General features: G+C 40.7%; 2 protein-coding genes across 3 annotated transcripts; both read left to right on the top strand.

Annotated features, from left to right (window-relative positions):
• Positions 1-689: 689 nt before the first annotated feature.
• On the top strand, positions 690-4,388 carry LOC123742566 (uncharacterized). Its single transcript, XM_082974138.1, has 6 exons — positions 690-926; positions 1,106-1,207; positions 1,312-1,818; positions 1,938-2,080; positions 2,219-2,322; positions 4,035-4,388. The coding sequence occupies exons 1-6, from the start codon at positions 728-730 to the stop codon at positions 4,192-4,194; spliced, it is 1,215 nt and encodes a 404-aa protein (XP_082830264.1). The 5' UTR covers positions 690-727; the 3' UTR covers positions 4,195-4,388.
• Positions 4,389-9,993: 5,605 nt separating this feature from the next.
• LOC106602160 (uncharacterized) lies at positions 9,994-18,395 on the top strand. Of its 2 annotated transcripts, XM_045716439.2 has the most exons (6): positions 9,994-10,490; positions 11,249-11,353; positions 11,620-12,063; positions 14,659-14,804; positions 15,107-15,216; positions 15,342-18,395. In XM_045716439.2, exons 1-5 carry the CDS (start codon positions 10,394-10,396, stop codon positions 15,170-15,172), a joined length of 858 nt encoding a protein of 285 aa, XP_045572395.1. In that variant the 5' UTR covers positions 9,994-10,393; the 3' UTR covers positions 15,173-15,216; positions 15,342-18,395. The 2 variants fall into 2 exon arrangements, with proteins under 2 accessions (XP_045572395.1, XP_045572394.1); XM_045716438.2 differs by lacking the exon at positions 9,994-10,490 and having other exon boundaries at positions 10,934-11,353.
• Positions 18,396-21,798: the final 3,403 nt, after the last annotated feature.

Raw genomic sequence — 21,798 nt, 5'->3', positions numbered from 1 at the left:
TCATGTATTATATTATCAAATTAAGGCTGGTGGGGAGTCATATAATGTATTATATTATCACACTAAGGCTGGTGGGAGTCATATCATGTAGTATATTATCAAACTAAGACTGGTGGGAGTCATATCATGTATTATATTATCAAACAAAGGCTGGTGAGAGTCATATCATGTATAATATTATCAAAATAAGGCTGGTGGGAGTCATATCTAGTAGTATATTATCAAACTAAGGCTGGTGGGAGTCATATCATGTAGTATATTATCAAACTAAGACTGGTGGGAGTCATATCATGTATTATATTATCAAACTAAGGCTGGTGGGAGTCATATCATTTAGTATATTATCAAACTAAGGCTGGTGGGAGTCATGTCATGTATTATATCATCAAACTAAGGCTGGTGGGAGTCATATCATGTAGTATATTATCAAACTAAGGCTGGTGGGAGTCATGTCATGTATTATATTATCAAACTAAGGCTGGTGGGAGTCATATCATGTAGTATATTATCAAACTAAGGCTGGTGGGAGTCATGTCATGTATTATATTATCAAACTAAGGCTGGTGGGAGTCATATAATGTATTATATTATCAAACTAAGGCTGGTGGGAGTCACGTGGTGGCCAGTGTTATGTTAATATCACACTGTGGTTGACTGATAAAGAGTTTCACAACGTAAAGTCACACAGACGCAGGACAGTGCAGGGAGACGACACAGCTAGAGACGTATGTTAGAGTTGAGGTTAGAATTAGAAGTTACTGTATTTGATCACAAGTGTGTTAAGATGTCCGAGGGAGTCTATGAAAACTCAGATGGATTTGAAGACGATGAGCCTGATGCAATGAAGAACACAGACATTGATGGAAAACTATATGCCAACGTAAGAGCCTTCCAGCCCAGTCCAAGAGAAGGAGTTGTTTCTTCAGGTAAGATTGCACGAACACACACACCCACACACACACGCATTAACACACACCAAAAAATAACACACACAACACATTACAGGTGAGATTACCCTGTAGTACTATATCTTTATTTGTCTCAATCCTGGATGATACAGTAAAACACGTTACCAAAGATCTTACTTTAATTATGTTTTATTCAGTACTTGTTCAGTGGTGGAAGAGACCCTCTGGAGTTGCTGCAGTGTGTCTGGGGCTGCTGTGTGTTCTCCTACTGGCTAGGATCATAGGCCTGTCTGTCTACTGTAAGTTTAGTATGCTGTCACTGAGACTTATGTAGCCTACTTAATCATACTTAATCATCAATGGTGTGGTAGTTACATGTTTCATTAACTTTTCCCTTTTACAGATGGAGTCATTGGTCATCACAACTCAACAGAGAGAGACCAGCTGCAGACCAGTTACAACACCCTGACTAAAGAGAGAGACCAGCTACAGACCAGTTACAACACCCTGACTAAAGAGAGAGACCAGCTACAGACCAGTTACAACACCCTGACTAAAGAGAGAGACCAGCTACAGACCAGTTACAACACCCTGACTAAAGAGAGAGACCAGCTACAGACCAGTTACAACACCCTGACTAAAGAGAGAGACCAGCTACAGACCAGTTACAACACCCTGACTAAAGAGAGAGACCAGCTGCAGACCAGTTACAACACCCTGACTAAAGAGAGAGACCAGCTACAGACCAGTTACAACACCCTGACTAAAGAGAGAGACCAGCTACAGACCAGTTACAACACCCTGACTAAAGAGAGAGACCAGCTACAGACCAGTTACAACACCCTGACTAAAGAGAGAGACCAGCTACAGACTGAGAGAGATTTTCTTAGTGGGAGGTTTACCAATCTCAGTGAGTAAACCTACAGCAACACATTTTCATTAATCCAACACACCTTATCGTGTGTCTGTATTCTTTCATTAAGTACCCAGTGTGATAAGTTGAAGGAAATTCATGTTTTCATCTTGTAGAACAAAACTGCTCTGAAGGCTGGCAGAAGTTTGAATCCAGTTGGTATTTCCTGTCTACTGAGACTAAAACCTGGAAGAAGAGCAGAGAGGACTGTCTGGAGAGAGGAGCAGACCTGGTGATCATAAACAGTGATAAGGAACAGGTGAGAGAGAGAGAGAGAGAGAGAGAGAGAGAGAGAGAGAGAGAGAGAGAGAGAGGAGAGAGAGAGAGAGAGAGAGAGAGAGAGAGAGAGAGAGATGCAAGGCGTATACAAATATATATTTATCTTTTTCAACAACAGGAGTTTCTCTTCAACCTCAACAAGGGATTCTGGATTGGTCTGACTGACTCTGTAACTAAGGGGACCTTGATATGGGTGGACGGCACCCCACTGACCAACCCAAGGTAATATACTACTGCTCTAATAACACTGACCACAGTGTAAGAGATGATAACTACTCTGACAATAAGGCTCCAATGTTCAGTTCATTCAACCTTTATCTATACAGGTTATTGTCATTGATGGTGGCATGTCTGTACATTAAGCTGAAACATGTCTGTACATTATTTAGGACTGTGATGTTCTAACTGTGATGTCTGACTGTTTTTAACCCTGTAGGTACTGGTATTAACCATGATATCTGACTGTTTTTAACCCTGTAGGTACTGGTATTAACCATGATATCTGACTGTTTTTAACCCTGTAGGTACTGGTATTAACCATGATATCTGACTGTTTTTAACCCTGTAGGTACTGGTATTAACCATGATATCTGACTGTTTTTAACCCTGTAGGTACTGGTATTAACCATGATATCTGATGGTTGTTAACCCTGTAGGTACTGGTATTAACCATGATATCTGACTGCTATTAACCCTGTAGGTACTGGTATTAACCATGATATCGGACTGTTTTTAACCCTGTAGGTACTGGTATTAACCATGATATCTGACTGTTTTTAACCCTGTAGGTACTGGTATTAACCATGATATCTGACTGTTTTTAACCCTGTAGGTACTGGTGATAAAAAATTATATCTGACTGTTTTTAACCCTGTAGGTACTGGTGATAAAAAATTATATCTGACTGTTTTTAACCCTGTAGGTACTGGTATTAACCATGATATCTGACTGTTTTTATCCCTGTAGGTACTGGTATTAACCATGATGTCTGACTGTTTTTATCCCTGTAGGTACTGGTATTAACCATGATATCTGACTGTTTTTAATCCTGTAGGTACTGGTATTAACCATGATATCTGACTGTTTTTAACCCTGTAGGTACTGGTATTAACCATGATATCGGACTGTTTTTAACCCTGTATGTGCTGGTATTAACCATGATATCTGACTGTTGTTAACCCTGTAGGTACTGGTATTAACCATGATATCTGACTGTTTTTAACCCTGTAGGTACTGGTATTAACCATGATATCTGACTGTTTTTAACCCTGTAGGTACTGGTATTAACCATGATATCTAACTGTTTTTATCCCTGTAGGTACTGGTATTAACCATGATGTCTGACTGTTTTTATCCCTGTAGGTACTGGTATTAACCATGATATCTGACTGTTTTTAACCCTGTAGGTACTGGTATTAACCATGATATCGGACTGTTTTTAACCCTGTAGGTACTGGTATTAACCATGATATCGGACTGTTTTTAACCCTGTATGTGCTGGTATTAACCATGATATCTGACTGTTGTTAACCCTGTAGGTACTGGTATTAACCATGATATCTGACTGTTTTTAACCCTGTAGGTACTGGTATTAACCATGATATCTGACTGTTTTTATCCCTGTAGGTACTGGTATTAACCATGATATCTGACTGTTTTTAACCCTGTAGGTACTGGTATTAACCATGATATCTGACTGTTTTTAACCCTGTAGGTACTGGTATGAACCATGATATCTGACTGTTTTTAACCCTGTAGGTACTGGTATTAACCATGATATCTGACTGTTTTTAACCCTGTAGGTACTGGTATTAACCATGATATCTGACTGTTGTTAACCCTGTAGGTACTGGTATGAACCATGATATCTGACTGTTTTTAACCCTGTAGGTACTGGTATGAACCATGATATCTGACTGTTTTTAACCCTGTAGGTACTGGTCTCCATATCAGCCTGATAATGGTGGTGACAAACCAGAAGAATATGGTGAGGAGGACTGTGTTCATATACATAAAGAACAGAGTCCTCGAAAGTCATGGAATGACTTGTCATGTGACAGCAAACTCAACTGGGTTTGTGAGAAAGTGGTTTAACATCACCATGACAACATACTGTAACACATACAGCAGCACACAGTGCACACAACTTCCTCCTTCATTCTCTCTCTCTCTCTCACACACACACCCTCATTCACACACACGCACAAACACTTGCATGCACGTACACAAACGCATACACACACACACACACACACCTATTGTTGTATTTGTTTGTAGTATCATATTAATAAAAGTCCTACTTATTTGTTGTTAGTAACTTCCTGTGTACCAGTGGTTATGCTTCACACGTCATCAGGTTCAACATGAAGTCAGTACATTTGACTTTGTGCATTCACATAATTTCCAATTCAAATATATTCTGCAGACATTCACATGCTCCAATTTAGGCCTGGTGCAAACATTTTCAACAGTACCAAACCACCATTACATACACTGTGTAGGAGTTGACTGTATCACCAATCAATGAGTGTAGTAGAGTTATCAAAGGTTATCAAAGGATCTTACTTAATAATCTTTAACAGTAAGCCTTTGTCACATTACATATAAGCACAATATCAAATGCTCATATTTGATTGTTGTTCCCCTATATGGGTCCCAAAAGAGGGAAGTGAAGTGGATATTTTCAGTGGTTCAACCAGCTGTCACTCAAACTAATCAACCAATCAGGTTCATCCTCACAGGTTAAGCATACCTACCCTCAATATCCACGTGGTGCAATCTTGTGGTGTAAAATCTATTGTATGGACATTATAATGACCCATGTTTGTAGTCCTGGACCTCCTGAACATGTTGATGTATATTTGGGAGTAAACAGAGGGTCCAGATCAGCAGAAAGGTGAAAGGAAGGGGGAGTTCTGGAAACTCCCTGAATTATCTTGGGGCTGTTACATATAATATTTAATATATGTTAACAGCGTCTTTGTTCTCCACTTCCCCTCTATGATCTATATCTTCCTGGTATGATAGTGTCCTGTCCATCATCACAAATAGCAAGTCCCATTCCCTGGGCAGGAGGACTGTGTTGAGAAATACTCTGGACAAGATGACCATGTAGAGACATGGAATGATTCATAATATGTCACAAAAAATGGTTTAGAATAACCACTGTAACAATCTCTCACACATGCACACATACAAACTTGTTCTATTCCTTGTATTAGCATAGCCACAACTACCCGTGTCATTTTGTTGATACTATCCTAGAGTTAACACCTACAGCAGTCCCACAGACAGAGACACAGATGACTCAGAGACAGAGATATCACTAGAAGCAGAGACTTAACGTATAGAGGGCTGGCAGTTGACGTACGACTCCTCCTGGCGGCCATGTTGGAAGACCACCACATTAATTCTAGAAGCAGAGACTTAATGTATAGTAGACCTACATAGAAAGACCCAGGCATTGTTAAAGATGTCAAAGGTCATCTATGCTGAGCCAAATACGACCAAGAAGATCAAGTTTGACAGAGGTGAGATGGAGAAGGGGATTGTGGATATCTACATCAGTGCAGACACCCTGAGAGACGGTGAGACCAGCACCAAGAGAGAAGAGACAGCAGACACTGCTCCTAATAATGGACCAGGAGACCAGCACTCAGGTAACACACACACACACACACACACACACACACACACACACACACACACACACACACACACACACACAAAATATCAACGTAAAAGTCTCTTGTATGTTTCCACAGAGCCTGATAGATCAGGGAAGAGACCCTTCCTAGTTGCTGCAGTGTGTCTGGGGCTGCTGTGTGTTCTACTGGCTGGGATCATAGGCCTGGCTGTCTACCATGAGTTTGTGTTCACTTTCATTGCTTATCACCTAGTTGTAAGAAGTGCTGGTTACTAGTCCTATTTACCTGGTGTTTTACCTAGTAACTATGTGTTTATACTTTGTAGATAACAGAGTCATCAAAGATTTTGAGGATAAAAATAACAACTTGTTCTAGAGTGTTTCCCTTTATAAGACCAACTCAACTGCAGAGAGAGACCAGCTACAGACCAGATACAACACCCTGACTAAAGAGAGAGACCAGCTACAGACCAGATACAACACCCTGACTAAAGAGAGAGACCAGTTACAGACCAGATACAACAACCTGACTAAAGAGAGAGACCAGTTACAGACCAGATACAACACCCTGACTAAAGAGAGAGACCAGTTACAGACCAGATACAACAACCAGACTAAATAGAGAGACCAGTTACAGACCAGATACAACAGCCTGACTAAAGAGAGAGAGAGGCAAAGCTTTTTGTGATAGGTGAGATATAAACTGTGATAAATTAGAAGTAAAAGCAACAGTAATAATATATCAATGGGTTTATGAGTATAAAGATACTGGCTAAGTTTCTCAATGTGTTCACCTTTGCTCTTCAACAGAGCAGCATTTTCAAAAGGGATGGAGAAACTTTGACTACAGTTTGTACTTCCTCTCTACTGAGAAGAAAACCTGGGAGGAGAGAGAAGCACTCCTGGTGATCATAAACAGCAGAGAGGAACAGGTGAGAGAGAGAGGGGGGGGGTAAGGTGAGGTGAGAGAGAGAGAGAAGAGAGAGAGATGGAGGTGAGAGAGAAGAGAGAGAGAGAGAGAGAGAGGGGAGAGAGGGTGCGAGGTGAGAGAGAAGAGAGAGAGAGAGAGGGAGGGGGAGAGGAGCAGAACTGGTGATCATAAACAGCATAGAGGAATAGGTGAGAGCGAGAGAGAGAGAGAGAGAGAGAGAGAGAGAGAGAAAGAGAGAGAGTGGTTGAGTATTTTCATCATAACACTAATATGTGGGCAGTTTTTTAGAATATATTAGAAGTGACAGTTTTTTTATCTTTCTCAACAACCGACCATTTGTCTTCAACCTCCACATGAGAGCCAGGATTGGTCTGACTGACTCTGTTACTGAGGGGACCTGGAAGTGGGTGGACGGCACAACACTGACCACAGGGTGAGAGATTTGACCATTTAACCTTGTGATATGGAGATAAAAAAACAACAATGATATTTTGCTTCCAATCATGTTCATCAAAATGTATGTTTCTACTCATGAATGTCATTCAATGAGAACTATAGATGTATTATAGAAACCAGCTAATAATTACATATTACAAAGCTCTGAGGAAGGCCGTGAGGCCAATACATAAGCTTATTAAAGATCAGTGATACTATCAAGAGCAGTGTGTGATTTCCTTTTTCCTTCATCTTGTTCAACTGTTACCATGCACCTGAAAAAAAGATTGCTCAGATGTGCGAGTGCCTTTTGATTTTTTTTATAATTACATATGAAAATGTAATCGAAAGAGTAAAATAAAAAATGCATTTATGGCCAATTCTTGATAACGGTATGATCATTTTACAGATTGTGTCTTTTAAACTGTAAAAACATAGGACTTTGTCTATAACTGAGGAGGATGTTTGTACCACAGTGTCTGACTGTCTGGTTCTCTGTGTTGTTTAGGTACTGGGGGGCAGGACAGCCTGATAATGGTAGTCTGTTCTCTGGGCAGGAGGACTGTGTTGAGATATACTATGGACAAGCTGACCCTGTACAGACATGGAATGACGACAAATGTGGCACAAATCATAACTGGATCTGTGAGAAAGTGATGTAACTATAACATACTGTCTGTCTGTCTGTCTGTCTGTCTGTCTGTCTGTCTGTCTGTCTGTCCCGTGGTTATGTTAATGGTTGTGTTGGTTCCACTTTTCTGGGCTCCGTTATTTACTTAACAAATAAGGAATACTCAAAATGTGCATATATAAAATTGAGATATTTTAATTATAATATAGCCGTAGACAGAAGTCAAAGATCAAACATCAGACATTCAACTGTTGTCTCTCCTGAGTTCTGCCCCGAACAAAAGAAAGGCAGAATCTTATATACCCGAGATCACACCTTATGATATGATCTCATGTTAAACCCTGCATGTGCAGCTAAAAGAACAAGTTATTCTTATCACAAGGTTACACCTAGTGGTTTCGCCTGATTGAACTTTTATGTTCACTAATTCTCTGTTTGAGAATTTCTTCTTTATATTTTTCATAGTCTAAAACAACCACAGCACCCCCCTTGTCTGCAGGTTTAATAACCAACGATGAATCTTTCATTAATTCATTAAGTGCCTGTTCTTCTGTTCTAGTGAGATTTTTCTGAATGTGGTTTGTTTGTCTCGTATACACTGACTCCTATACACCACTCATTGTGTATAGGAGAGGTCGCAATTTGCGCGATAAATTGGTTCATGCAAACTGCCAGCCACGAAAGAAAATCAGCCAGGCTCTTTTACGCCCGCTACCAAATGGTAGCTATAAATGTAGAGGATGCGCACAGTGCAACAATATGATGAAGTGTGAATATTTCTGCCACCCACACACAGGAAAACGGTTTCAAATTAACGATATCATCACGTGCACCACCACCCATGTTATTTACATTATTAAATGTCCATGTGGGCTCTGCTATGTCGGTAAAACCTCCCGCTCTCTCAAACAGAGAATTAGTGAACATAAAAGTTCAATCAGGCGAAACGACAGGGATTATCCAGTCGCAGTACATTTTAATGACCAAAAGCATGACATTTCTACCTTTAGATTTTGTGGTATAGAGAAAGTCAAGATATCAGACAGGGGAGGTGATATTAATAATACTCTGAGCAAAAGAGAATGTTTTTGGATTTTCACCCTCCAGACATTATTTCCTAAAGGACTTAATGATGAAATGCCTATGTATGTTATGTTGTGAATTTAAAATATGTTCCTATTTAAGATTACTTTGTTTTTTCGTATGATGTACCCAATGATTAATGAAAACTTGCTATGTCCTCGTTGTGATTTTATGGACGTGTTCGGTACGTCTTGTCTATACACTTTTGTAATATTTGTGAAATGCATATTGTTATGTTTGGTAGCACTTATTTATTTTTCCTTTGCCTCCAACCCCTTTCCATACGTGGAATGGATGTGGGTGGGGCTAGGTCTACATAGAGGTGCTGTTTTCTGAAAATTCACAAAAGCTCTGACGAAGGCCGGTAGGCCGATACGTAAGCTTATTAAATATCAGTGATACTATCAAGAACAGTGTGCGGTTTCCTTTTTTCATTCATCCTGTTTCAACTGTTGCCATGCACCTGTAACAAGATTGCTCAGATGTGCGAGTGCCTTTTGAATCTTGTTACACCTAGTGGTTAAAGTGAGAGATGAGCACACCATAGAGGTGAAATAGTGGTATTACAGAGTCCCCCTCAAAACTCATTGGAGAATACAATCCTAGGGGAGGGACCTTCAACCTTCTCCTCTAACAGGGTGGAGAAGGAGGAGAGGAGATAGGAGGTGAGGAGATAGGAGATAGACGGAGAGGAGATAGGAGGAAAGGAGATAGGAGGAGAGGAGATAGGCGGAGAGGAATCGAAGAAACACAAACTGAGATGAGGAAGAAGAAAATTAAGAGAACGGCAGAAAGAAAATAAGAATAGTTATGTTAAGATTTAATAAAAGGAGTGTGTAGACATACCTTACTGGGTACACATTGGTTGAATCAACGTTGTAACCACTTCATTTCAATAAAATTACGCTGAACCAACGTGGAATAGACATTGAGTTGACGTCTCTGCCCCGTGGGACTTTACTCTGCAAAATGCTTGTGTTCATTTTTTTTATTTGGAACATGTCATGTGATTTGCCATAGTCTTACACAGTGATCATTTTCAAGGCTCTGAAAGTAAACTAATAAAGAAACAATGTCCCAGCAGGTGTACTAGCTTCCTGATTGGATGTGATTGGATCATTAAAATAGTGTGACCTGAACACAACAGAGGGTTGAACAGTACTAAGTACTGACACACATGCACCGAGGGCAGACACATACACAGGCACGTACACACAGACACACAACACATACACACACTTCTAAATACCTCTTCACACTGATGTCAGTATAGATAGAAAACAGACAGTATAGAAAGAAAAAAAGGCCCCTATTTGGCCATTGGTGGCTGGCCACAGAGCGCAAGCCATAACGTGACTTCCTTATGAACAATGACACAAACATTAGACCAATTACTTAACTATTTGTCAGTACAGTTAGAATCATACAGTAGATATTGCCATTAGGAGTCAGTTAGAAAGGTAATCATACAGTAGATATTACCATTAGGAGTCAGTTAGAAAGGTAATCATACAGTAGATATTACCATTAGGAGTCAGTTAGAAAGGTAATCATACAGTTAGTTGAGATGGATGACTACATCAATGAAGAGGTTATTGAATTAAACGAGATTATTGAAGAAAATGAGAACATAGCAATGAGGAGAGTGAAGACCCATCGGGCAGGTAAGAACTAAGAAAACTCTATCACACGCACACATTGACAAAGACTTAAATAAACACCGAGAAATACTAATAGCAAGTCTTAGTGGGAAAGTTTTTAAAATATGATTTTACCTTTAAATAGATGTATATTTTAAGTGTATCAGAAGCATTAAAGCGGCAATATACACTTCAAACAAAAGCAAAGCAGACACCCCGCCACTGATTTGGTAAACAACTGAGGAATGGGTCTGACCTATTGGTGCAAGGACTGATCATCCATAAGATATAAAAAAAAGTTTTGGGTTTTGAGGCTATACAGTGTTTACTTACATTTACAATGGACAGTTGAATTACAATTATGACAGTTGAACTAAGCTCATGAGGCACTTATAAATGATAATCATTAAGAATCTATGGGTATATATGCAAATATTGATTGCCCCTTTAATGATTCTAACATGTTATACTGATACAGTAACTTCCTCTTTAATGATTCTAACAAGTTATACTGATACAGTAACTTCCTCTTTAATGATTCTAACGTGTTATACTAATACAGTAACTTCCTCTAAAGCAGCTGTGAGAAACAGTCCTCTTGTTGCTGATTATGTCACACCCTCAAGTGTGTGTGGTATGTGTGTGCTTGTGTGTGTGTGTGCGTGTGTGTACGTGCATGCTTGCTTGTATGTGTGAGTGTATGCATGTGTGTGTATGCATGTGTCTGTGTGTATGGGTATGTGTGCATGTGTGTGTTCTCACATCAGTGTGTATCTCCTCAGGACCTAAGGATTCAGGGAGAACACTCTACAGGATGGTTGCTGTGAGCTTTGGGATGCTGTGTGTTCTACAAGTCACTCTCAACATCTCCCTGAGACTGTCTTTCTGTGAGTGAGGTTGTATCCCAAATGATACTCTACTAGTGCACTACTGTTGGCCAGGGTCCATAGGGTTCTGATCAAAAGGATGCCATTTAGACCTTAAGATTCCATTTTGGACCCTATTCCATTTGTAGTGCATTATTTTTGACCAGGGCTCATATACCCTTTGTAGTGCACTACTTTTGACCAAGGCACAAAGGACTAGTGCACTATATAACAAATAGGGTGCCATTTGGGACCCATTCCCAGAACATCTCTTTTCTTTCTTTCAGCCTGCTCTGATAAAGAGAGAGACCAGATAAAGGCCTGTTATAACACCACTGGCCTGGCACAAGACAGAGACCAGCCAAACACCAGTAGAGGTATCCTTGGCCTGTGTACAGAGAGAGACCAGTGCCGGAAGAACAGAAACCAGCTAGAGAGGGAGAGAGTCCAGTTAGAGAGTGAGAGAGACCAGTTAGAGAGTGAGAGAGACCAGTTAGAGAGTGAGAGAGACCAGTTAGAGAGTGAGAGAGACCAGTTAGAGAGTGAGAGAGACCAATTACAGAGTGAGAGAGACCAGTTAAAGTGTGAGAGAGACCAGTTAGAGAAAACAAATCAAAACCAGTTACAGGAGTGTTACAATGCCTTTACTAAAGACAGGGACATGATGAGTGACAGGGTCAGTCTTCTGATCAATGAGAAGGTGACGCTGGAGAAGGGGCTCTCTGGGTGTGGTAAGTTGCCAAGTCAGTCACCAGGGCTGCATCTACACTGAACAAAAATAGAAACGCAACATTCAACTATTTCATTGATTTTACTGAGTTAGTTCATATCAGGAAATCAGTCAATTGAAATAAATGCATTAGGCCTGTCGTGTCTTTGGCTATGTCGGATTAAGTGATATGACATGCTATTCTATAAAATCCTTTCTCGGTAATTAATATCACCTGATTAAGCTAATCATGTAAATGTAATTAACCAGAATGTCGGGGCACCACGGAAGAACATTTATAGAGCCTTTATCTTCCGAATAAACTCTTAAAATACTTAGTAATATTTTACATCGATAGCCGTCATCTTAATCATCTTATTTTCAGTCTCCTAATGAAAGTTGTAAATTCTTGGTTATCTTCACGAACCCTGGCTAACAAGTTGAATCAGCAATACAAAATTGGGTTTAATTATTTATTTACTAAATACCTAAACTAATCACACAGAATTACAAATACACAGAATACAAATGATGTCATACAGAAAACGTCCCTGGTGGACGGAGCCGACATTTGTTACACAAAGGAAGGGGGTTGGGTGTGGATGAAAGAGCAGGAAGACTTAGGAACAAAGAAACAGCAGCTATGCTATCTTAAATACATTATCTTATGCATTATAAATTACCGCCCATTTGGAAAAGGAAAATGCAATAAATATTTACTCTGAGCTGCGCTTCGGTAGATTGGTCGTAGATGCTGGCCGGGTTGGCCAACAGATCTTCCGGTCCTCGGAAGAATGTCTCTGGTGGTAAATTGGATACGTGGTGGTATCTTCGTCTTTGGTTGTTAGACTGGATCCGTCGTCCGTCCTTTCCTAGCCCTGGTCTAAAGCGGCCGCTGCTAAATCAACGGCTAGGAAGTATCACTTCTGTAGTGAATAAGCTCAAAGGTCATACCATTCGCCACCAAAGCTCACGCCGAGGTTGGCTTAGTTCTGTACTTGACATGTGTGTCCTTATAACGCAGAGGCTGCAGACCTCACGTAGTGGAACCATGGTTAACATTGTGTCATTGTCTTATATAGTGGAGAGGGGGAAGGATGTGTTTCATCGTTTATAACCCCTGTCTCTTCACAGGGGCGGGATCAAGCAGGGCACTTTCCTTATGAAAACCCAATTCTCTCATTTGGAAGCTAAAATTACATTTAATCTCCTAACAAACAATTTCAATATCAAACATTTCAATTGCATAACAATTCCATGTGACTCTGATAACTAGAGGGTGTATACTTTCCCAGGTACAGTTTATGTCGTCCTGTCATCAGTCATAATGTCTCAGATGACAACCGAACTGACATCCATACTCATTACGTTCCAAAGCATATTTCCAACTGGTTTTATTACCAAAATATGATTCCTTTATACCATTTGTTTGATGTTCCCAGACTCTCTATATTTAACACAGGCTATTCAACAGTCCTTCAGTAGGGTCGGAAAGAGAGGGGAAGGGAGAAAGGTATTTATGGGGGGCTCATAAACCTTACCCACAGGCCAACGTCTTGACAGGCCCTAATCTAACGATTTCTTATGACTGGAATACAGATGTGCATTTTTTTTAAAGGGCCTAACAATGGGCCTCAGGATCTCATCACGGTATTTTTGTGCATTCAAATTGCCATCGATAAAATGCAATTGTGTTCGTTGTCCGTAGCTTATGCCTGCCCATACCATAACCCCACCACATACCATTGGGCACTCTGTTCACAACGTTGACATCAGCAAACCGCTCGTCCACACAACGCCATACACATGGTCTGCGGTTGTGAGGATGGTTGGACGTACTGCCAAATTCTCTAAAACGACGTTGTAGGCGGCTTATGGTAGAGAAATTAACATTAAATTATCTAGCAACGGCTCTGGTGGACATTCCTGCAGTAGACATGCCAATTGCACATTCCCTCAAAACTTGAGACATCAGTGGCGTGTTGTGACAAAACTGCACATTTTAGGGCAACCTTTTATTGTCCCCAGCACAAGGTGCACCTGTGTAATGACCATGCTGTTTAATCAGCTTCTTGATATGCCACATCTATCAGGTCGATGGATTATCTTGGCAAAGGAGAAACACTCACTAACAGTGATGTAAACAAATGTGTGCACAAAATTTGAGAGAAATAAGCTTTTTGTGCGTGTGGAACATTTCTGGGATCTTTTATTTCAGCTCATGAAACATGGGACCAACACCTTACAGGTTGAGTTTATATTTTTGTTCAGTGTCAATTCTATAACCTTCCTTCTCCTGAAGTGTGCGAGTCCAGTGTGCACTTGGACACTGTGTGCAGTGCATCCCCATCGTGAATTTACCAATAGTTCAATTACAGTGTTAACATTTGTTTAAAGGAATGTTGCAAGATTCTGGCAACTAAGCCGTTTTTCTACTTAGGGTCAGATGAACTCTGGATGCCATTTTTATGTCTCTGCGTGCAGTATGGAGGAAGCTAGAGGTAGTTTGCCTTGCACGGCAACGCACGCAGACACGGCAACCATACAGCCTTTAGAAACTGAAACGGGTTTGCTGTATTTAAGTGTTATTTCTTTCTCCGTTTGTATTCCCAACCAGAGAAAATGTGTCCTGAAGGATGGAAGAAGTTTGGCTTCAACAGCTGTTATTACCTCTCGGCTGAGAAGAAACCCTGGGAGTACGCTGAACAGGACTGTCTGGGGAGAGGAGCACACCTGGTGATCATAAACAGTGAAGAGGAACAGGTGAGAGAGAGAGAGAGGGGAGAGAGAGAGAGAGACAGAGTGAGAGACTGAGTGAGAGACTGAGAGTGAGACTGAGAGTGAGACTGAGAGTGAGACTGAGAGTGAGACTGAGAGTGAGAGTGAGACTGAGACTGAGACTGAGAGTGAGACTGAGAGTGAGACTGAGAGTGAGACTGAGAGTGAGACTGAGAGTCAGACTGAGAGTCAGACTGACAGACAGAGAGACAGACAGACAGACAGACAGAATCAGGTAAATAAATACTCACATGCAATTGACAACATCATTATCTTTCACCTAACAGAAATTCCTCAATGCATTAAGAACAATTTCCTGGATCGGTCTGAATGAAAGGGAGACCTGGAAATGAAAGGGGACCTGGAAATGGGTGGACGGTACACCACTGACCACATGGTGAGAGATAATAATCTGTCTATAAGACTAACCATTTTAAATAGAACAACATCTGCATTGGTATGACTTAGAATTATGTTAACCAGTGTCTGTCTGTCTGGTTCTCTGTGTCGTTAACCCTCTAGGTACTGGGCGGGAAACCAGCCTGATAATTTTGGTCTTAATGAGGAGGACTGTGCTGAGCTGAATTATAGGTATTGTGACCATGTATATACATGGAATGATGTAGGATGTACCGATGAACGTAATTGGATTTGTGTTAGAGTGATTTAACAAACAATAGCTCATTATGTACAGTTGCCTTGCATGTAGTCTGTACACAAATATCTCTCTCCCCCAATGGGTTTTTATTGGCATCGGAAACGTGTTTATATTGCCAAAGCAAGAAACAAAAAGCAACATCATTAAAAAAACGTTTAAAAGGGGGGAGGAGTGGTAGGATTAGGGGAAAATAATAAAGGAAAATATATACAAAAATATATAGATTTTATACACATCTACCCAAAAAATATATGGGGGATCTGTTTGTGTTTGTGATCAGAGCCCCAGAGCCAGCTGGCTGAGGAGACTTCCCTAGGTTCATCTCTCCGTAGGTGAGGGCTTTGTGGTGGACTGTATAGGCATTTAACAGCGCTTTTCTGGATTTTGATAATTAGCGGGTTTAGTCCTAATTCTGCTCTGCGTTCATTGTTTGGGGTTTTGTGTCGTACATAAAGGATGCTGTAACAGACGGTATAATGGAACAAATACAAAGATGAGTTCTCTATCTATGTTCATAGAGACAGTGCTGAATGATTAAGTGATGATTCCACCTGGTGGTTAAAGTGAGAGATGAACTCACCATAGAGGTGAAATAGGGTTCCCACTAGATGGCCAGGCTGCAATGTCAAAATTGTCTATAATCTTACACATTTCTGAATTTCCTTTCTGGTCTTAATGTAAGGTTATGGTTAGGCATAAGGTTAGCAGTGTGGTAAATGTTAGGGTTAAAATCTGATTTTAAGAAGAGAAATTCTAGAAAAAGGCCAGATAGTGATGACCGTGAAAAAAGTGGTGTTACAGACTTGCCTATGGGATTTTTCTCTATTCATCCTTCCTCGATTCTTCTTCACATCCCTCTTTCCTCGCTGCCTTCTCAACATTCATTGGAAAACGTATGTAATTGCTCAGAGAAAGAGATTGTTTAACAAGTAATATTGCTTTCCTCTCAAAAAGATAGGGGTAAAAATGATTGGCACCCCTGTTTTCAATCTTTCAATACCTCACTTTGCGATGATAATGCCACTGAGCCTTTCTCTAAAATGTTTTATGAGATTGGAGAACATGGAGTTTTTTGTGGGTCATTTTTAGCAGACAAATTACAGTAGTGAGTGTATATATTTTCATGTTGGTCCCCAGTGGGAATCAAACCCACAACCCTGGAGATGCAAGTGTCATGCTCTACCACGCGGGATAATGCAAGGGAGCTTAGACCATTCTTCCATACAGAATCTGCCCTCATCAATTCAAACCACAGGTTTTCAATGGTGTTCAAGTATAGAGACTGAGACGGCAATTGCAAAATGTTGATTTTATGGTGAATTTACCATTTATTTGTGGATTTTGATGTGCGTTTGGGGTTATTGTATTTCTGGAAGATCCATTTGCAGCCAAGTGTCGGCCTCCTTATGGAGGTTTTTGGCTAAATTGTCCTGGTACTGAGTAAAGTTCATGATGCTGTTGACTTTAACAAGGGCCCTAGGACCAGTGGAAGCAAAGTAGCCCCATAACATCAAAGAGCCACCATCATATTTCACAGTAGGTATGGGGTTATATTCTGCATCCCACCACTGGTGGCCGTGGCCAAAGAGCTCTATTTTCATGTCATCTTACACGTCAATGCCTGAAGATTGATAAACAACAACGGCACTTAGATTGGAACTTGTGTTGTGGTCGGATGGAATGTTCGGCAATCTCATGAAACATTTAGAACAAGGCTCAGAAACGTTATCCTCGCACGGTGAGGATTTGAAAGGTGTTGAAAACAGGGGTGCCAATAAATTTGACCCCTTTCTTTTTGAGAAAAAAAACAATATTTATTGTTGAACAAAATTGCTTTATTTTTTTCAATTGTATTAGTATAAAATAATATCATTTTACATTTTCTGGAGCATACAATTATAGGTCAGTACTTGTATTGTTTCTTTATACAGTCTGTTTTGCTCATCCCTATCAATCGTGCCAGTAATTCAGGGCCTGGCTGTAGCTACAGCAGCTATGTGACTGTTAGAGATATAGTTGAGTTAATTATATTGAACAATGTGTATTCCTTGAGGGTTTGCTACTGTACCAGTAATTGCAATTCTTTTTTTGTAGCACGCATGTTTGACTGAAGCCCTGTTTATATCTGCTGCTAACATGCGTCCTGTATCCAGATCATGTCCAAATTCTGATTGTGCACACATTTTCAGACAGGTGTAGATGATTCAAAGACTCATTGTGATCTGATTTAGGACAACGGACAAGATCAGGACGAGGGATGCATATCAGTGGCAGGTATAAAAGGGGCTCGAGAGAGAGAGGGTTGACAGCATTGTCACCAGTGTAACTGTATGTATCATAATTGCAGCTATTGATTATAATAAACATATTAATGATAAAGCTATTGATTATAATAAACATATTCATGATAAAGCTATTGATTATAATAAACATATTAATGATGAAGGTATTCATTATAATAAACATATGAATGATAAAGCTGTTGATTATAATACGTTTCCTAAAGCTTAACGCTTATTGATGGTGATATTTGTTCATTTGATGCTATTGCTACCAGTCTCAGACCTTTTCAGAAACGTGACATTATGAATATCTCATTGGTTCATTCTGTATTCCCTGTGTATAGCAAATATACAGACTAATGACATGGTGATTTGTAATCCATCTCTCGGTGTAACACATGCTAGAACTGTACTATGTACTGACGTTGTTGACTCGTTTCTTTCCTATCTCAACCAGTGCTTTTTCAGATGCTTCATTGCGTATTAGGTTGAATATCCATGCATTCTTCATGTCACTCTGTCACCTACAGGTCCTGGTTTTTACCATATTGGACTTGGTCGTCCACAATGCTTATTATGAAACAAACTGTGGATTTTGTGTGGAAATAAATGTTGCAAAGTGCTGCACAAACACTAGTCTAGATGCGTTTTTTATTTGCTTGCACAGCATTGAACATCAGGGTTGTGTCTGAGAAAATGACTGACAGTAAGTAATCCCAATATTAAGTCTGTTATAATGAATGCAGCAGTCAGGATTTTGTAACAAATAGCTTATTATTATTGACTGACCTTGGAATCTCTTATTTATTTATATTTTTGCTGCTTTGCAGAGTGTTTTGTCTGGTCGATTTGGCCCTATACAACCAATGAAGCATGGCATGTGTCTTTGGCGCCATCTTGTGTGAATTTTGGTAATAACTGCTGAACAAAAACAGATATTTCCCCAGTCAACAGAGACTTCTCTTGGTGGAGGTGGTGCAGGTTCACTTATATATATGCCCATATGTATCAAGATCTAGGATCAGGTCCCCTCTGTCCATTTAATCTTATTTGTGGTGATCTAAATCGCAAACCTGATCCTAAATCTGTGCTCCTACTCTAAGATGCTTGATCTCTTCTTCATATGTATCTCAGAGTAGAACTGCAGGGCTGCATTCAATATGAAAAAACGGTGTGCAACGTTCAATTAAACGGAAACGGTGATGTTCTGAACGACCAGTTGAAAAACGGGGAGGGGTTGGGGAACGCTGCCCTTTAAATATGCCCATTTTCCAGGGTGCATACTCAGAGCATGCGCTGACCAGCTGGCAAGGGCCTTCACTGACACTTTAAAACTCTCCCTGACCCAGTCTGTAATACCTATATGTTTCAAGTAGACCACCATAGTCCCTGTGACCAAGAATACCATGTTAAACTGTCTACAGCTACACCATCGAGAGCATTCTGACTGGTTGCATCACTGCCTGGTATGGCAAATGCTCGGCATCCGACCGCAAGGCACTACAGATGGTAGTGCATACGGCCCAGTACATCACAGGGGCAAGCTTCCTGCCATCCAGGACCTATATAATAGGCGGTGTCAGAGGAAAGCCCCCAAAAATTGTCAGACTCCAGTCACCCAAGTCATAGACTGTTTTCTCTGCCTACGCACGGCAAGTGGTACCAGAGCGCCAAGTCTAGGACCAAAAGGCTCCTTAACAGCTTCTACCCCCAAGCCATAAAACTGCTGAACAGTCAATCAAATTGCTACCTGGATTGTTTGCATTGACCCCCTTATTAAATTATCATTTTTTGGACTGACTTTCTTGTACAGGCTCGATGTACACAGACTCGACTCTAATCACACACGCACACACACACACACACACACTCTTCACATGCACTGCACATTGACTCGGTATGTATAAAGGGCTCGTAAGTAAACATTTCACAGTAAGTTCTACACCTGTTGTATTAGGCGCATGTGGCCAAAAGGCAGTTTTAACATCTTTATCTGTACCATTTTAGCGTCTGTGAAAGCATGGGCAGCGCCATCAAGGGCTTTCACTATGGTTCCGCCATTTTAAAGTAGTCAACTGGGTGGGTTTTCCTATGGGTTGTAGCCTCAATGGCGCTGCCCATGCTGTCACAGACGCTATAATGGAACAGATATAAAGATCTATCTATCTCTATGGTAGAGATCTAAAACAAGTGTGCTGTTTTGTGCTCTTGGTTTCCCATTGTAAACCCCAATTGCTATATTTTAGTATAGCACAATTCTACTATCTAATATCTCTGTTATGTATTTCAGAGGTAATGGATTTGACTGTGTTACATTCCCCAGTTTCTGTGTTGTTGTGGGTTTGTATTTATGTGTATGTATTTCAGGAAATGGCTTCCCCCAAGCAGCTGATTGGTCGGCACCATGGCAGATTGGAGCTGACCCCGCCCTCTCGTCAGGGGATACAGCTGTCGGCAATCACAAACTCCTTCTCCAGCTGTGTAAAAGCCAGTGTTCCTTTTCGCAGAGAGGGAGTTTATTGGTATGGTCTGTGTTGGTTGTTGCTCAGAGAGGGAGCTTATTGGTATGGTCTGTGTTGGTTGTTGCTCAGAGAGGGAGTTTATTGGTATGGTCTGTGTTGGTTGTTGCTCAGAGAGGGAGTTTATTGGTATGGTCTGTGTTGGTTGTTGCTCAGAGAGGGAGTTTATTGGTATGGTCTGTGTTGGTTGTTGCTCAGAGAGGGAGCTTATTGGTATGGTCTGTGTTGGTTGTTGCTCAGAGAGGGAGTTTATTGGTATGGTCTGTGTTGGTTGTTGCTCAGAGAGGGAGTTTATTGGTATGTTCTGTGTTGGTTGTTGCTCAGAGAGGGAGTTTATTGGTATGGTCTGTATTGGTTGTTGCTCAGAGAGGGAGTTTATTGGTATGGTCTGTGTTGGTTGTTGCTCAGAGAGGGAGTTTATTGGTATGTCTGTGTTGGTTGTTGCTCAGAGAGGGAGCTTATTGGTATGGTCTGCGTTGGTTGTTGCTCAGAGAGGGAGTTTATTGGTATGTTCTGTGTTGGTTGTTGCTCAGAGAGCTTCTTGGATGTAATGTGTTGGTTGTTGCTCAGAGCTTCTTGGATGTAATGTGTTGGTTGTTGCTCAGAGCTTCTTGGATGTAATGTGTTGGTTGTTGCTCAGAGCTTCTTGGATGTAATGTGTTGGTTGTTGCTCAGAGCTTCTTGGATGTTCTGCGTTGGTTGTTGCTCAGAGGGAGTTTATTGGTATGTTCTGTGTTGGTTGTTGCTCAGAGACAGGCTTTGTTAAGTATTTTGTAGCTGCTACTTTTGAGATGTGTGTCAATAGGATGCAGTGTTTTTGATTATTGAAATTGTTTGTATTTTTCATTTGTTCCCAGGGGGAAGGCACCTTGAGTGCTTAGGTAAGAGGCCTGCGGGCATACATATACCCATTTTATGTACTGTCTTTGCACACTAGGTAAGACCTGGGCGGACCACCCCCTGTATTTTGCTTAGTGCGCCTGGTGTTAGGTAAGTTGTAGGTTGGTAAGGTAGGAGAGAACTTTTACTTTCTCTGCTTTGGTTCTGTCCAGCACCCTTTTCCCCAAAATTTCCACGCGGAGGATTAAATTCCCTGTTAATGGTAATCCTTACCTGCACCTACAACCACATACCTCTATCACTCCACGGGGAGGTGAGTGTAGCAGGGTGTTGTGTTCCCTCCAAGAGCCGTGCTTAACAGTGTTTCCAACACTTCTCAATGTAAGTGACAGATGCAAGGTGGAGGTGTGGGGCTTGTGGGTAAATTAACTTGTTTTATTATTCTGAAGTTGGTAGTTCAATCCCCATTTAGATTTTTTTCACAATTATAAAGATGTAAAGAACATTGAAGTGTTTAAAATGTGGCTCTACTTACCCTTTCCTGAGATTAAAGAAACATTGTGGGCTGATATACAGGTTCCGGTGGCTTAATGGTTAAAGCAACTGTCTTAGGTTGTGGGTTCTCATCTAGATGTATGTGCTTTTGTTTGTTTTTCAATTTTGAAGTGTCACTGTCAAAT

The sequence above is a fragment of the Salmo salar genome, chromosome 04 (genome assembly GCF_965601325.2).
Source record: "Salmo salar chromosome 04, fSalSal1, whole genome shotgun sequence".
In the NCBI taxonomy this organism is placed as follows: Eukaryota; Metazoa; Chordata; class Actinopteri; order Salmoniformes; family Salmonidae; genus Salmo; species Salmo salar.
Note: the sequence above shows the minus strand (reverse complement) of the source record. Positions and strands in the feature narration are given on the sequence as shown.